Consider the following 17,972-nt stretch of genomic DNA (forward strand, 5'->3'; position numbering starts at 1 on the left):
AAGAGACAAGGCTGTTCTTGTCAATTTATTGGACTGGCATCTAATGTGAGTACATGCATTTACTTCTTGCATCGTTTTCTACCTTTGTTCTGTGGAGAAAGTAGTCCTGAAGAATCCTGTCAGTTTTATTTGCAGAATAATTGTGTGTTTTTTCCTAAACATATTCTTCTTGTTTCTGTCTTACGTCTTAATAGAGAATATTTCTGTTTGCCACTGTCACTCTAAATCTGTCTTGTGATTGCAGCTTGCTTTCTGTCACCCAGGTGCATTCTCATGAAAGTTCCTGAGTGCTTTTGTGTGTATAGGAGATTCTTGTGAATATTTATGCCATTTCGGCCCATGTCTGAGCACACAACTTTGTTTGTGTCATCATATGACTTCACCAGTGTGCACAGCACATCACATGTGTGTTTATTCTCGTCTTCTTTTAGTGTGTGTGTGTGTGCGTGTGTGTGTATTAAGGATAAGCGGAGCAGTAGTTGGGAAGAAGGACTGGGCAGGACTGTCTCCAGAGTGCTGCTGATGATAATTACTGTAGAAAGAGTGTCTCCAGGGACTGCAGGCCAGCTGCCTGCGTGCCTGCCTGCCTCACTGCCACACTGCCAGCCAGTTACTGCTTTCTTCCAGGGCAGACATGTAGCACTCAGATTATCCCTCTCGTGTCAAGACCTCAGCACTATCATGACTCCAATATCTGATAAAATTAATTGTGACAAGGAGTGACAGAAGCCTCAGCAGTCAAGATTTGTTGACGGGGGATTTTTGAGAAGCTTGTCCAAAGGAAAACCTCTCTGGCTACTCTCAGAGTGGTAGTTTTATCTGTTATACTTTTGGATTGAATTACACAACTGGCAGCACTGCTAGGTAATGAAGTCTCTAACAAAGCCCTGTGTTAATTCTGTCGGTTTTGTACGGCTGTCAACATTTTCACAGCACAGAGGGTTAGACACTTCATTCATACTGTGTACAACTGCAAGAAAACAAGTTATTTCCAGAGTAGGGCTGGGCGATTATGGTAAAAATAAGAATCCCGATTATTTTAAGTGATATTGAAATCACAATTAATATAAACAATTATTCATTTATTCAAAAACTTCAGTACTGATTTAAACACAACTTTAAAGAGCCAGCAAGTGGCACATACAGTATTATTGATACACATAAGTCACACACACTCGCTGTGGCTGCACATGGAACACAAAAGACCTAAGAAGCACAGGAACTTGCATACATCTACACTGTGTGGCAAATTAATTGTTTTTCTACGATTATATTGTTTTTATGATTGTCAGATGGCAAAATTGAAATCACGATTAAAATCTGATTTATTGTCCAGCCCTATTCCAGAGTATTCCTCAGTAGTTGCATCTGAAATTTTACTTCTTCCTTTTTGCAGGGTGTCTCTGTGCTCTCCCATCTGTCACACACGTCACCTGGTCCTTTTATACGTTCTACAGTCCCGATCTGGAGACCGTTGAGTAAAGGCTTCGCAGTACTGCATAATGGTTGTCGGCCATAAACTATGATATCTGTTGAAATAGCTGACACTGCTTGGGTGATAAAACCAGTCAAATTTACAAATCCAGCCTGTAGCAGATGTACAATGATTTTTTATTGCAAAAGGCTGTTATATAAAAGATAAATGCCACTGCCCTTACCCCTTACACCTAGTAGTCATAGTGTTTTTTTTTTTTTTTTTGAATCATGAATGTGGAATCAGATATGTAATTCCCAATTTAAGATCTCCATCTGCTGTACATGAAGCTGAATTTCAAACTTAGGGATAGCAAATTTCCATTTAGAGCTTTGAGTGGAAACCTCTCCTATTAAATCAGGATAAGGTTTTATCAGTGATTTTCTGATTAAGAACCACAGATTTTCTTCTTACTCTGTTGGCATTACATTCTGTTTTTAAACTACGGCAACACCTCATAAATAGATTTCCTAGCAGCACTGTTGCCATTTTCCTGCTGTTTTCACATCAGCTGCTTGTCACATTGTGCTGCTCAACAGAAAGGGAACTGTAATTAATCCTCAAAAAACTGCCAGGTTGTTAATGAAGTTACCATATTTCACTTCTTTTGATGATTCTGAAAGTGTATGATGGTTTTCTTCTAATTGAAAAAGCAGCATGTTGCATTGTTGTAGAGTGTAGTTCTATTTTAATAAGTAATAAGAAAATGTTTTATAATTTCTCTTGGCAGGTGAAGCAAAAGTTACACCTTGTTTTCTGTCACCTCTTGATGGTGTTAAGCATATGTGAATGTATGCAGGTTTTTAAACAACATTGCTTGACTGGTATGACACATTTCTCAAACAGCTTCGAGGAAAAACACCTTTTTTTTTTTTAAAGTTATGAGTAATTGGGGGTTGCTTTTACGTCCTTGTATTGTACAACATTTTAAATAGAATATCATAAAAAAGTTCATTTGAAATTCCCAGATGACATGGTCTACATTGCATTCTGCTCTTTAGAGCTCATAACTAGGGTGGGCAATATAGCCTCAAAATTATATCACAATATTTTAAGGAAATTTATGATAACAATATTAATGACGATATGGGGAAAAAAACAACAAGTTGTTATTAGTAGTTGCTGCCTCTGAATAACAGCATTTTTATTGCACACACAGTACAGAAGCCACTTTTCCAATCGTTTACTACTGTTACACAAGCTTGAAATGTGAACATATTAAGTATGTCAGATACAGAGGAAATCTGACGTTTTGGAGGAGGAAAAATTAATCTTGCAGGTGAAAAATGTCATAATTGGATACGACACAACACATTCTTTCTATAAGGACACCAACAGAAAGGTGAAGGCATGGACTAAAGGTGTGAAGTTTTGGGGGGACCAGGTGAGTTTAACCTGCTAATTAATTACCATAAAAGTATGTTGTCATGGGTGGGATTCTGGCAGGAACATATGGTTCTCATGTGATCTCAGGTATCCAGCTGCTTTGGACGCTGCCCTGGGCTGTGCTGCGTGGCGCTCCGGAGATGCATCCATAAATCTGTGGAACTACCAGCGAGGCGCTCACGCTGTACTTGTGAATTAGGGGTAATCCTGATGTAGGGTTTGGATGTTCGACTCGACCACACGTCCGTCGTAGAGGCCAAAAATCCCACCTATAACGTTTCGCATCCTCCTCACGTGTCTTCATAGTCTGGTTGTTTTTGGCCGTGTGTGGCCATGGTGGAACATGTTTGTGGTGTTGCCACCCTTCGCGGTAGTAGTTCTCTTGCACATTTTGCATTCATTGTGTTTTGCTGCATGTCTGATTTTTAGTCAGCTAAACCACCTCCACATCACTAAGCTAGCTTCTCTTTTAAGCACTAAATCTTCATCTGAGGACGAAGTTGATGCTGCCGTGCTACTTTCGTTCTCTGCCATTGTTGTTTTGTACACAGCAGTGAGCTTTGTACATCATTGCGTCTCTGCACTGTAAATATTGCGAAATGAGACATTTATATCGTCAAAAAATTTATGCTGGTATAACCGTAGATGGTATGATACAGCACATCCCCACTCATAACTCTCATACAGTACCAAAACACTCATACAAATGTACTTTAACAACTCTACCAAGTATGGATGTAAAGGCAATTTTATTGACTTCATTTAACCTAATTATATGGCTTAAATTACAGTCCTTCAGGTGGTGGTACTTCAACCGCATAGTTGTTATTATCACACTAATAAGGGGGTCAAATTTACATCTAACTGAATGTTCTCATTCATGCTCAAATCTTAATTTAAATTTGCTGACTGTTAAAACTTGTAAAATAAGACTTGTCACCCGATAGTTTCTGTAGTAGAGTTTCGAAGCCTGTTCATGGCAGTCAACAAAGTGGAAAAGTTGAATTTGTCTCACTTTCTTCGGGCCTAATGTCAGACAAAGAGGCAGAGTTCAGATGGGTGAAGTGAATGCAGATACTTTTAAAACTAAGTCACAAAAAACCTCACTCCTCCAAAGAGTGTGTCAGGTGGACAAACAAGCTCTTCAGACCTACAGTGATTTTCAAAACAATGCTGTTGATTTATGCTTATCAACAGCATGTCAAATCGCTATTTAAAGCAATAGGGAATAATATATTAATTTTAACTGAGTATTAAAAGATATAAATATCAGCAGCACCTGTATTAGTTCCTTTTCTATACCTTTTCTGGCATTTTCTTTTCACTCAACCATGGCTATCATACAGCCTAATGCCCATACAACTGGTGAGGGTTTACTTTGTGTCTGTTTTCCTCACTATGGTCCATGTCTCTGTCACTGTGCTCCTTGTGTGAATACACCCCTCACTTATTTACTGGGGGTGGGAGAAAAAAATGAAAATTGATATATTGGGATTTTTTGTTTGAAAATATCAAAATTGGGATTTTATCTCAGATAGAACTTTATTTTTCATTGCAACAAGTAAAACAAAATTGCGGAAAAAAAACTTTTTTTTTTTTCAAATTCAAATTCTTCGTGCCAGTCTTTGCTTATAAACTGGATTGGAAAAATAAATCACCTTTTCTCCAGCAGAGGGTGAAATGTTTATCTCTGACTCATGTGATGTATATTTTATGGGAACATTTGTCTCCTGATACAGTCTGCAGACATTATTATCATCATCACTGAACTTTTTCACATGGTCTGGTGTTAAAAAAAGCAAACCCAAAATCACAAAAATTGTAAATCAATCAGCACCCCAACAATCGTAATAGAATCGAATCCCAAGAAAAGCACATTGTCCCAGCCTTATTATTTTACCTTCTCTCTCTCATTTATTTGTCACCAAAGAATAAAAGCTTCAGGTTGCTGGTTTGATGACGTCTGACAAGATCAATTGAAGACTTTTGGCTTCGTTATTTATAGAAAGAGGTAAAAAAACAAACAAAAAGAACTGTATTAATGTACTGGACTCCTCCACAGGCTGATATGACATAATGTGATCTCTTGTTCAAGGAGTTCAAATTATTTGAATAGATTTTGAGCAGGCAGAATCAAGTATTGAACCTGGGTGGTTGCTTAGAAAGAAAACCAGGAATCCTCTGATCCCTCACTGGTGAAGTTCACATAGTTAAGGTTTTTGGACTCGACATCTTTACTTTTTGTAACTTTAAAACCATTCTTGTTACTTTATTTTTGAAAACTAAATGCATCACTGAAGGAACAGAACATGCAGGACTGCCATGTAAGATCCCATCTGTAACACTCTCTGTCAGCGGTTAAGGTGTGTTCTAGAAAGTGCTTTAGGTTCTTTTCTATTCTCTGGTGTTTTGCCCGCAGGTAGACTGAAGTGCCTAGAGGGACACCTCCAGCCTGATTTGACTTCCCTTGTAAGCTGCTGATATTTTTAGGAGTCTGCAAACTGTTTTCTACCTTATTCTCACAACTCTTTCTTTATCACGAGAACCCTTTCAGTGAATAAGTTGTCGATTTGATTAACACTCTTCGTTGGTTTGGAAAGCCAGATGGTGTCATCCGTTACCTGGTGCTTTTTTTTTTTTTTTTTTTTTTACATATATGTGCTTTTATTTCATGAAGAGTGATCTTTTCTTTATCTTTTCAGATATGGCCTTCAGTTGCTTTGAGGAATCACTTTTCTATTTACCAGAGCATTTGTTAATCTGCTTAATGCTTTTGAGTCTGTATCTTAAAATATTCAAGTACTTAAAGATTCTGTTTTACCAGGCTTATCGGGACATTTCTGGTTCTGGCTGTTTTACGTTTTCCACCCGATGAGCTGTAGCGTGGTACATTTGAGAATTTGTGTTTAACTCTGCGTTTAAACCACATTAATATTCTAAGCCACGTTATAAATAATGTTGGATAAAAAATAGTGATGTATGATTTAGTTATGCAGGAGCAGCCAGCAAAAGGAAGTATGCTATTAATGTTATCTTAAACCACTCTCAGTTTCTCTACCAGTGAATGTAAAAGTGATGATAATGTGTCATCACTGCTGGATTGGTTTTCTCCAAAACTAAGCTGCTTGATGAGTTTGCCAAAACTTAAAGTTGAGAATGACTGCAGGGCGCAGTGTAGCTGATGTAACCACCGGCGTGTCCGTCTTGAGCACAGTCTTGTTGTCCAAAAGATAGACTGACAGATGGAGATGTGCACTCAGTCAGCAGAGCTGATCCTCCCAAGGCAAACAGTTTAAATAGCAAGGGAAGTGGATGTTTTAAGAGAGAAAAGCCCTGCAGGTGCCTGACAGCAACCAAATGAGTCCACAAAACAGAGAAAAGTTGTTCTGCAGCTCGGCTTGTTAAGGCTGTGGGATATGTTCCGCTTAAGTGGACATGTAGGAATGAGCGATAGGCGGAAACAGAGTCAATGCTTAAAAGTTTTGCCTAACAAAATACAGATACAGGCAGATCAATATTTGTCCAATCTTTTTAATATTTACCAAATGTTTCATTCTGTCATATATTTCTCTTCTCGTTAATCATTTTGCTATGCAGATCTTAATGCAGTTTTGCAATCTATTTCTTGCCCTGCCTTTGAACCCTGCAGGCTCCTGTGAGGCTCATATCATCGATGTGGGTTGTCAGAAAGTGATGCAGGGAGAGAATAAGAAAGCATAGCTCCACGCATTGAAACTGCCATAACTTAAACATATGAATGTTGAGCTGTTGCAGAAGAGAGTGCAGAGGTGACCTGCAGATGCCCCTCATTACTGTATTCAGTTATGCGAGAGGATGGGCCAATATGGATCAACATACTGTTCTCCTAGAAAACAACCCTCTTTGGCTCTAATGGAGTCTTACGACTGCCCCTCATGAGAGAGTGAATGAAGAAAGCAGATTAAGAAAGCAGATTAATGCAGTGTGTGATGGCACAGGGTGGGTCACTTTGGCATGCATTCTGATTTACTAGTCATGATTTGTTTTGGTTGAGGCTGATTGACGATGTGCTTCATTAAGTGTTTCGCTCTGCTGTTCCATATTACAGTGACTTTATCAAACTCGTTAACCTTAAATCATCACTCACTACATTAAAACATGTTTCAATCTCCAAAATAAAACATGCACATCTCTGTTATGGCTAAAACCAACCAGGATACGTCTGCAGTATGTCTCTATTCCTTTTCGGCAAACAGATCACATAGGTTTCATTCAGATCAATCTGTCAACTCACACTGGATTCGTTCTGATGTGGTCCATCGGCGTAGCTGCTCTGTTGTGTTGCAGGTAATACGCAGCCATCCTATTTTTAGCTGATATGCTTCATTTTCAGTTTCAGAAACAAACAGGTGACTTCGAGGAGACTAGGTCCATGTTTTATACAGTGTATGGAGCAGAACAGGACCAGGAGTCAACAGGTTTGAGGTTTTATAGCCCAACATGAATCAAGAGACTTATTAATAGAGTGAGAAGTGTGGTAACTCCTCGGTCCTGTGACTCCAGCTGTCTGTCAGTCGCGCTGCTTGTCGAACATAGCACACAGCTAGTGTGAGCTGAAAAATGCAATCAAGACCCAGCACAACGGAGTCGCACTGCAGGCGTATCCGGTGTAGTTCAGGCGTTAGGCTGACAACACACAAGACAATTTTAAGACAGATTTAGGGCCCAATTTGCCTCCACAGGTGATCAGCCCTGACCTGTCTTGGGGCTCATCATATTCGATTATTTTTCCTTAAAATCCTTAAGTATGTGGTGTCAACATGAATATTTGACTGCTCTCCACTGTGTTGGATCTTCAATCGTAAGTTTTCATGGCTGGACAGCCTACGGTGAAATAACCCACGAGGTGTGCAGAGTGGGAGGTGTCATCTACTGGATGTTACAGCTGCTAGCATGGCAGTAAACATAAACAAATCTATACCCAGGGCCAAGTAAAAAGTTAAAAAGACTATCTTGTGGCAGTATTTACTGCGAGGGTGAAAATTGGCAAGAACCTCCATGCGATACGATACGATACACATATACATATCTTTATAGCCTTATGGTGCTTGGTATAATTTTATTTATTTTTATTTAATTATTTAACCAGGAAGATACTCACTGAGATTAAAAATCTCTTTTCCAAGAGTATCTTGGCCAAGGCAGTAGCAGCACAGTTACCATCTTACAACAGACAGAAATACACATAATAATCCAACACAACATGTATACATGATGACAGCTACCTCCATGGCTCAGAACACCAAGCATTAGACAAGACATCTACAGATGGATGTATGTTCCTCCAAGATCCGTTTAAAAGCATCCAGAGATCACAGTTTTCGAAAGTTCTAGTCTTTCTGTAAATTATTCCAACTAGAGGGAGCAGCAGGCTTGAAAGATTTTTTGCCAAGTTGAGTCCTGATCCTCAGAATAGACAGTAAAAGAGATCCTTTGAACAAAGACCATGAGTTCTTGCACCTCTGGTGGCTCATTCTTATGCATTTTCATTTATGAGGGGCTCTGCATTGATCAGCTATGGTCAGATGGGGACAGAAACAGGGCTGAAATTGGTTGAAAAATGTGCAGGTGTTCCCAGATGGTGAGTCTTATAAAGGAGCATTGCGTGTAATGCATGTGCGGCCTTTCAAAGTCATATTTTCACAATTAAATTGTAATTGTAGTGACATTTTATTGTGCTTTATTGTAAAGCAAATTGGCCTGAAGTGAACCTGACTGGGACCTTGTGGGGTATTTGTCAGGAGGATCTTTGTAACACCCAATGAAACACAAACCAGCTGTGATCAAAGAAACCTAAGCTTCACTAGCCCTTCACTGCTAATGGAAGCTGTGCCGAGACTGATCACCTCCATGCAATGTAACCTTGATTTATTATTTTTGAGGTAAAGGGGCCCTAATCAACTATTGGGTTTAAAAACAAATGTCCTGGTCAGGAGATTGATTCTGTCTTTTAAATCCTTTTTATGGTCTCAAGAAATGTTCCAACAACTTGTGGAACTGGATTTTTAGTTTGATGTGAGGAAATGCAATCATTGAAGCTTTTTAACATTTTTAACTTCAAAATCCTTGTTCTGCCTTGACCCTTTCCCTTTAGTGACACCCTGAAGACCTTTCCCGTGCAAACTTGTGACTTCACACTTTCCAGTCAGTGCCCACAAACACTCATTCACACCTGTGTGCACAGTAGTGTTTGCTGGTGTGGAGGGTTTGTGGAGGGATACAGCTTGTTTCTTCCCATCACATTAAAAAGCCAATTTCCTTTTAATAGCAGCAACAGCTGGAGCTGACAAGGCCCGCGCCTGCTGATGGAGCAAACAGCTCCAGACCTGTCCTGCAGCTTAGACCCGGCTGCCTGCCTCATTACAGCAAAAGGAGAAAGAGGGATGATAGGAATGGAGGGACAGGAGGAAGAGAAGAGAGGATGTAGCAGTCTGAGGAAGGTGTTGGACAAGTTTGGTGTTTTCGTAATGTAAACAGCAGCAGGGAGACAAAAACTGTTATCATTAGCAATGTGGAACCCTTGAGATGTGCTACTTTTCTACAGCACCATGTTCACTATCTGTCACTTACTTACTCTCCCCTTTCTCCCTCTTCCCTGTTTTTCTTTCACCCCATCCAGTGCACCTGGTTGAGTCCCAGGAGATGGCTGAATCTGCAGGAGTACCAGAGCAAGAAGCTGATGCAAGAGAGTGGCGTGGCTGTCCAGCGCTTCTATGTGGCCGACACAGCTTCTGAGGCCCTGGAGGCAGCAAAGAGACTCAGTAAGTAGAGAGCCATGCTGTTCACCTGCATCTTTTCCAACCACAGAGAGTGGAGCCGCCTGGAATAAGTAAAAGTTCACTCACCATTTTGGGCTACACTTTGCTCCAGCAACACATCCAGATTTTTGAAATACAGTGTAAAAAGAAAACTGGCTGTACAGGAACAAGCTCCATTCACTGCATGTGTTTTAGAGATCTGCACATAACACAAGGAAATGTAACTGGATAGTAGTATGATTTTATAAACTGGATTGGTTGGCATTACTTGGTAATTACACAGCTGTACGTGTGAAGCCTAATGGTCCTATTTGTGCTTCATGGCTCTGTGGCTCTGCTACAGGACATGGAAATGACCGTGTCTAATCAGTGTTGAAGTTTTATCAGGTTTAATTGCATCTTTATGCTGCTTGCACGTTTTTTTTTTCTTTTTAGTTTAATGGTTGTGCCCACTCCATTTACATCACGCTCTCATCTCACTAATTTCTTTCACAACCTCGCGTGTTCGGTTTCTCACGTTTTATTTCTTAATTTATTCATGTCTAATCTTTGGTTACAATTTGGATTATTGCCCCCACATTGACACAAAGCCAAGGAAGTGACTCAGAGTCTAATTTTATTCTTCTCACACAGCTCTTCACAAATGCATTGTCCTCTCATGAACAAAGATGGTTTAACACATATTTGTTCACACCCACTCAAAGCTTTCTTTTCTCTGTCCCCCTACATTTTTCCCCTACACACTGAACTACCCATTACATGCAGTGTGTGTTCCCAACCCTCGGCAGCTTTATATTTTATTCAGCTTTCTCTCTGACTACAGCAGCGACTCTCTGATAATGTGCCCAGGTTGGTTGTAAGCCAGTAAGGTGCCACCCTTCTTTCTGCTGCTTCTGGGCTCCAGTGCCTGGGGTGCTGCTTTCAGTGGCCTTGGTTGCAATACAGACAGAATACACTCAATTGGTATGAGATATTATACATTTCTGTGACAGAAACAGATAACTATTGAAGCAAGCATAAAAATCTTTAACAATGCCGAAAGCTTTATTCACTAAACTAAATATTTAAAGATGCTTTGAGGAGGATCTGTTTTGATTGCACTCCCTCGCCACCTTGTGGCCGGAGTCTTTACTTTTGGTGAGGCATTTGTTTGTTTTGGAATTTAATGGAGATTGGATCAAAACAAAGACAACTTTTAACTGGATACGATACACAGAGGTAAGGTATTCATCAGTAAAGTTACGTAGCTCTATGGTTCGAAACGTGACATCCAGCAAACTTAGTAGCCAGCTGTTAGTTGGTCAGGTGCTCTGACAAATCTGTAGGCTAACGTGACAACAAGTAAACACTATCAGTTTGTAAGTAGTTTAGTAGACGTTTATATTTAGCACAGCTGGCAGTCCGGTGCTCTAAGGGACCGTTTACACGACAGCAGTTTTGGGGTAAAACGCAAAACTTTTGTTGCGTTTCAGCCTCACATTTACATGGAAACACTGTTTTAGCAGACCTAAAACGCAAACCTCCAAAGGCCTCCCGAGTGGGATTTTTCTGAAACGCTGCCAACACCGTTGCAGTGTAAACCGTAAGCCGGTGTTTTCAATGAAACCGCTGATGTCACACTCTGCTTCGGGCGAGTAAATACAACAGGACAACAGTAGCATTGTTACGATTATCGTGAACTACCGTGTTGTGCTTGTGCTGCTCAATCTGCTGAAACTGCTGACTGTCTTTCAACAAAATGTGCATCTTTTGCTCCACTTTTTAACTTAGTATTCCCCAATACACCAGATGACCGGCTCAACTCTACTTCGGTGGAGATCTCCCAAAAGCAGCTTCTGGACAAGACAGTTACAGCACCACCTAGAGGCCTGGCATGCTTACTACAGCATTTTCAGTTCCTCTGCATTTCTGTGTCAATGCAGATTTTTTCACTGCGTTTTAGCGCTCTCAGATGAAACTTTGTCGTGTAAAAGGGGCCTAAGTGATGTTGAAAAAAATCCTGGTTAGCTGTGTCCTGCCAGTCTCCTGTTTAGCTGTCTTCTGCTCTTCTGTCCCTTTTCTGTCCGACAGTTAGGTTCCTGTGTCTACCATCACTACAAAATTAGTCACAGAAATTGATTTTAGCAGATTTTTTTTATATGTTTTATCTCTTCTCACTACTAAACTTCATCAGCCAGCGTGGTGTTGTCATAAAGACCTAGACGTGCTGTAAATCAATCCAGTCCTGGACGACCTGAACTGGAAGCTAAGAAGTTGCAATTTTAAATAACCTGTAACCAGCAAAATTGGCACTGATAATCCCATTTTAAAGTGTGGATTATGATCAGGCATATATCTAGAAGAGAGACTTTTTCAAGATCACTTAGAAACTCCTCACAGCCCCTTTATCGTGGTCTTTTAAAAACCAAAAAGTTAGTTCTGATTCTGATAAAGTGATTTTAGTCATGAAAATGTTAAGGGTTCAGATTTAAATGACCTTGCGTCTGAAAAGTGGCATACAGAATGCACATTTGGATTTTCCTTTTTTGTCACTTGTGTTGGATCATTTCTTTGTTGAACTGCACAAAAACCATCTAAGTAGAGGCAAAGGAACTCAACACAAATCATGTCTGTAAGTGATTTATTGTTGCAGAATTCCTGTGCCCTAGAGGTTACTGTTTGACTGCAGTTGAGAAATATTTGATGGTTTCTTCAAACAATATTTCAAGTCTAGAAGCAGGAAAGTCACACATTTTGCCCTGCTCCATTGCTTTCAAGAAATAAATGAGATGTGCACTAAATCAGGTCTTAATTAGCTGGAGTGCAGTCAGATTAACTCAGCTGTGGCTGTTACCACTTGCATCCTAAGCATTAGTAACTTCGCACCCAAAAGCACATTTCTGCAGCTCTGACATGAAATAGCGGTTGATGCAGTAAATCAAACCCTTTAATCCCCCAGCCAAACAGCTCTATCTGCTCCTCTCTGTTTGAGCACAAAGCTTTGGTCAGTGTCCTGGTGCATGTGCGTGTATGTTTCTCATACTTTTTATATCATGCAACCACTGCTGGCAAACTATTAAAGCATGCAAGTGAGCATCTAGTAATGCTTCATTTCTTCAAACACGCACAAATATTCACAGCTCATTCCTGGGCTTTGTTAGGTCATATATGAGTGTGATAGAGAATGATGGGAAAGAGGGATCAGTAACCTCTTTCCTTCAGATGTGTTTGGCTGGAATGCAAACTGACCTTCAAGCTCAAACTCTGGGGAGGTTGAGAGCCAGCAGGATGTAAATCCAGCGCTGGATGGAGCTTCATGTCATGGATCTCTACTGTAGAGGACACAGGGTGTAATAACAGTGTTATAACACTGCTCCTGAGACATGACCATAAGCAACGTCAGTGGATTTCTGTGTGGTGCTGATTTCTTGCTTGGAGCTGCTGGCCTCTTGCATACAATGTTATGATGAACCAGTCAGGCATGGTAGCACAGCCACAGATGAGTGACGTGTGTAGAGTCGAGCACACTTTCCCATACAGGCACGCAAACACAAAGACACTCAGGCGTGCACTCCTACCAGCATCCCCCTCTCTGCTGTAGTCACTTAACCATGGAGTGGTTAAGTTGACAGTTCAATTGCAGCTATGCTTTGTAGTAACTCCTCTCACATCTCTCATGTACTGTAGAGTGGTCTAACTCTCCTAAAGTGGACACAGATTGATTTGTTCATTTGTTGCTCTGGGCAGAAAAAACTAAAAACCTCTCTCCTCCTTCATTGAAACTTTGAGCTCAAACATCCGATATGGACCATTGAATCCATTCAGTGTGAACGACAACTCTTAGGGGAGAGTTTACATTGTGGCAGATGGGTGACTCACAGCCAGCTAATAGCTCATGGAAAGTAGGGTTTGATTGCTGAGGCCTCATACTGTGAGAGCATTGCAGGGAGTTGTTCAAAAGTCTAAAGTTTTTGTCATGTGCTCCACTGGGACACTTGGAGAATGACACACTTACTTCTACTGTCTGTCCAAAACCAGTGACCCAGATCCCCTCATTACAAAGCAAAGCTTTTAATTATCATGATAAGAATGTGAATATGACAGCACACCCACTGGGCTGTAGGTTTCTTTTTTTTATCCTTTAGACCTTGAAGTTACATAACAGAATTTCAATGTTTTATCTGGAAAAATGACAGTAGTTTTACTTTTAGTTTAACGTCTTACAGCTGTAGTCATTGTGCTGTGGCTCTAAGCTTACAGATATTCGATTCTGCTGGTCAGATTGCTGAAATGACACTCTTTTGTGCTCCTAAACAGGTGATATGCTTTGAAGCAGTAAATGGAGGAATACAAGTTAAAGTCTCTCTGGCAGTCAGTAGTTGATGTGTGTAATACAGCGCTGCTGTGACATGCAGTGTTAAAGGGGACATATCATGCTTGTTTCTCCTTTTCACTATGCCAGACTAGGATGCCTGTAAAGCATTTCTGCCCTCAATACAAGTCATTTAGTTCCTTCATTGCCCCACAATAGCGTTCTCAATGTCCTCATTTTAGGCCATTCTGAAGATCTCGTTGAAACGCTCTGTTTTGAGAATGACCTCCAGTAACCTCGCAACGTCACAGCCCTTTGTGCTCTGATTGGTCAGTTCTATCAGAGGGGCTTTCACTGTTGCACCATTTGCACCCTTGCGGACTCTTCTTCATTTGAAGCAGAGTTCTTAACAGCCGACAAGGTCTTGTTTTTCAGGTCCAGTTTACAAAGTAAATGCCGTTGAATGAGCTAGATATGCATACACACTGATAGTAGGTATGGAGAACGCAAACATTGTGCAGTGCTTCAGGGATTAATATAACTGCATATTTTGCAACACATTTCTGCCACCACTGACAAGAGCATGCAGAAATGCAAGTCTTGGTGCTAGCTTTACAGAAAGCCTTAAAAAGTTAGTCATTCCTAGAGGCAAACCTGACTAAATAAGTGCTCTAAATAAGTCACTTTGAGCCGAGCAAGCGGATGTCCATTTTTTTACAGTCTATGTTCTGTATAGACTTGGTAGCTGTGCAGAATACCGCCTTGTCTCCAACCAGTTTGGCACTCACAAAAGCACAATGAAAAAGTTCACATACATTTTTTGTAAGGGCATATGAAAAGGAGCTTATCTTGATGCCCAATGCAGAGGAAGCCTCATACATTTCCAGGCAATCCAAGGTAGCACATTTCAGAGCAGACAGAGCATGTGCAGACAGAACCCAGCCTGACAACTTTACCATTCACTGTTTACATGACATGATTTTACTTTCAATCGGTTTGGGAAACCCTTGTGCAACCAAATGAAATTTAATTCGGATCTGGCCTGTTTATTCCGATTGAGGTGTTTATGTGGAGCATTTTTTTTTCTGTTTTGGTTTCCAACTCAATTCTAATCGGAATATTAGGCTCAGCTTAAAGTTGAATTTACTGTTTGAAATAATGGCCTACTTTGTAAAGGAATAAAAAAGTCCCTACCATTAACATTAATCTACCAAAGTCCATCAGTTTATTTCAAAACAAGAGTATAAAAAGAGTGAATGTCTAAGGAGTGAAGGCATGTGCCAGAAAACCTTCAGGAGGGAAAAATTACTTAAGTTCTTCTCTTATTGAATCCAGTAGTTAGTTTTCCACTGTGCTCTGACGCACAGAGGAGAGTCCCGGCACAGCAGCCTCCACTGGATGAACTCCCAGACACAGTAACTGCATTCACCCATCATTTGGAGACAAAACTGTTTGATGCCCCTAATTAACATTAAAACGTGCTCTCCAAATATCAGTCTGGATATTTGCTTCAATTTATAAAAATCCTAGTTGTCAGCATTGGAATGCTGTATCCGTGAAGGTGTGATTAAAAGGCTGGAGTCACAGTTATTAGACACAGTGTGGATTAACACGCATGCTGTTATTTGGTGTGGCTCCACAGTATTTTTGCTGGTGATATCAACTGTTCCACTTCCTCTGGCTGGGTGCAAAGAAGCATTTACACCTCCGACTGGGCCTGGCGCTAGTGTATGAGATCATCTAGAGAGTACCATATGCTTCTTCACTAACCCAAAACACTGCCTAGCCTGTGCCATCTGTCCTGGCCATTCCTCCCCACCATTGGCATCTCCACAAGCCGGTCTGAAGACTTTCTTATCTATGCATGGCATTTGCATTTCGCCCAAGTCATCCCTCATTCTCACTCCGCGCTCCCTCCCTCTCACTCCCATCCTGGCTGCTTCATGTGCCAGTAGATAATTTGTGCTTTCTCACTTAATTTAGTCACTGCATTTAGCAGTTGCTTTTTCAACATCAGAATATAGTGAACCTGAGGTCTGCAGGCTATCACAGCAGGAAGGCAGACCTGTTTGCAGAAACATGGATATGTTTGTGTCACTGATGTCCAACTCTAATAAAGAATGGGCTATTTTCAAATTAACACTTAAAACATGAACATACAAGGATGACAACACATCTTTTAGTGAGATGAAGCCTGGTTTATACTTCACCTGAAACTTGTAAATACACAATATGTGGTTGTCAGTGTCCTGACAGAAGATGGGCTCTGTCAAGAGATTTTGGAGTCATGAAGTGGGTGTTGAAAAGAAGTACACTGCTGTGACTCTACAGAACTACTCATGCCTCAGTTCCTCTCTTTGCAGTTTCATCCAAACAGTAGCTCAGTGATAAAGCTTTTATTGGGATAATTCTGGCTCTAAATTGCATGTTTTATTAAGGCTATTCCATGCTTCATTGAGCATTGAATTGTAAGAAGCCATACAGCGCTACTTTTTTCCCCCTCTGTGTGGCTTTTTTTGTATTCATTCCAGTCTGGCTCCCAATTTTTTGCCCACCAGGAATATAGATAATTTGGTGTCACATTGGTCTTTTGTCATTCATTTCTTTTCTACTCAGCTCTTTGTTTTGTGTGATACCACTCCTGTATCTTGCCATGGCCGGGGTTTTAATTGTTTGTTCAATGGATACACAGCTTTAATACAAAACTTGTGGACACAGAGGGCTCATTCCCTCGTCGTCTGTGGTTGTACAAATACTATCAAACCTGGTCCAAGCTTGGATAATAGCCAGACCTCTCCTGACTTTACACCCATCCTCTACTCATTCACACTCCAAACTACAGCAGCCTCATGTGCTTCAACACTTCAAGCACCTTTAAAGACCACTTTCATCTTTCCCCTTCAGAAAATAAGGCAGTGTCTCTGTGGTGAAAAGCGCTGACAGTGGCAGTTACAGCTGCGTAAGGTTGGCTTAACAATGGCCCTCTGGCTTCTGTCTTTGTCTGAAGTAGTGAGAAATAAGGAGGCCTTCTTGAAGCATGTGTGTGAACCATCTGAAGCCCATAGTGTGTCCTTATCATGTTTGTCTATGGGACTGGACTAAGGAAGCTGCTTTTGTATTTAGGGGAATGGGTAGGGATGCTCAATGTGCATCGAGCCAATATATTATCAGCCTTAACAGAAGTATTTATTTGAATGCTTTATGGCTAAATATTAGAATTTCACCTCAGGATTATTGTGTCCAAAGATTTGGGGGAAAATGATCAACTGAAGGAATGTTTTGCCATCCTGTTTCCCACTTAAACAGTGGGAAGCAGGAACTGTCAAATTATGGGATACAATGAGGCAAGTATGACCCTGTGACAGATTCATTCTTGTACCTAAAAAAGCACTCGGAGAGCTCAGACCTCCGCCAAGCATGTTGGGATTGTCATGCAACTCTTTTGTCCTACTTTAATGTTATACTCCCTTCCAGCAGACTGTCTGCTACAATTTGGTGTTAGTTGCAGGTTTGTATGATAATTTGTTACCTGACAGTGTTAAAAATTATGATGACCCAATACATATTTCATATTCTAGATCTCAGTATCCAGAATTTTGCCAGGATCTGGATCGTACTTTAACATCTGTCATAAATTATGGTGACCTTGTCTTGTACTGTTTTGCAAAGCAATCTGACCATTTATCGTGGGGTTATATACACATATGGTGAAAACGTCCCTATCTTACAATGATTAAGAATCTTTTAAAAAGCCCTAGATCCAGACGGTGATCCGGATCACCTCTAAAATTGAATCACTGTTTTCATCTAATTTTGAACATTTCTTGAAAATTTCATCCAGATCTGTTTGTTAGTTTTTGAGTTATGTAGTTCACAAACAAACAAACAGGCCAACCCTACCAAAAGCATTGCCTCATTGGCAGAGGTAATTAAATTTACATTAATTCCATGTATTTTTGCCTTAAGTTGTATTTGCTTGTGTCTGCATATAAAACACAGATCTTGTTTTCTCCCCCTTGTAGCA

The 17,972-nt window shown here is 40.5% G+C and overlaps 1 protein-coding gene across 1 annotated transcript in view; it reads left to right on the top strand.

The window, feature by feature from the left end:
- The window catches only part of suclg2 (succinate-CoA ligase GDP-forming subunit beta), a 119,011-nt gene that overhangs the window by 18,596 nt on the left and 82,443 nt on the right, over positions 1-17,972 (top strand). Inside the window, exon 2 of the mRNA XM_074680541.1 lies at positions 9,519-9,660. Coding sequence (XP_074536642.1) covers positions 9,519-9,660 — 142 coding nt within the window. The remainder of the gene's footprint in view (positions 1-9,518; positions 9,661-17,972) is intronic.

The sequence above is a fragment of the Halichoeres trimaculatus genome, unplaced genomic scaffold (genome assembly GCF_033239565.1).
Source record: "Halichoeres trimaculatus isolate MK-OKI-2021-1 unplaced genomic scaffold, fHalTri1.1 fHalTri1_scaffold_1, whole genome shotgun sequence".
Classification (NCBI taxonomy): domain Eukaryota; kingdom Metazoa; phylum Chordata; class Actinopteri; order Labriformes; family Labridae; genus Halichoeres; species Halichoeres trimaculatus.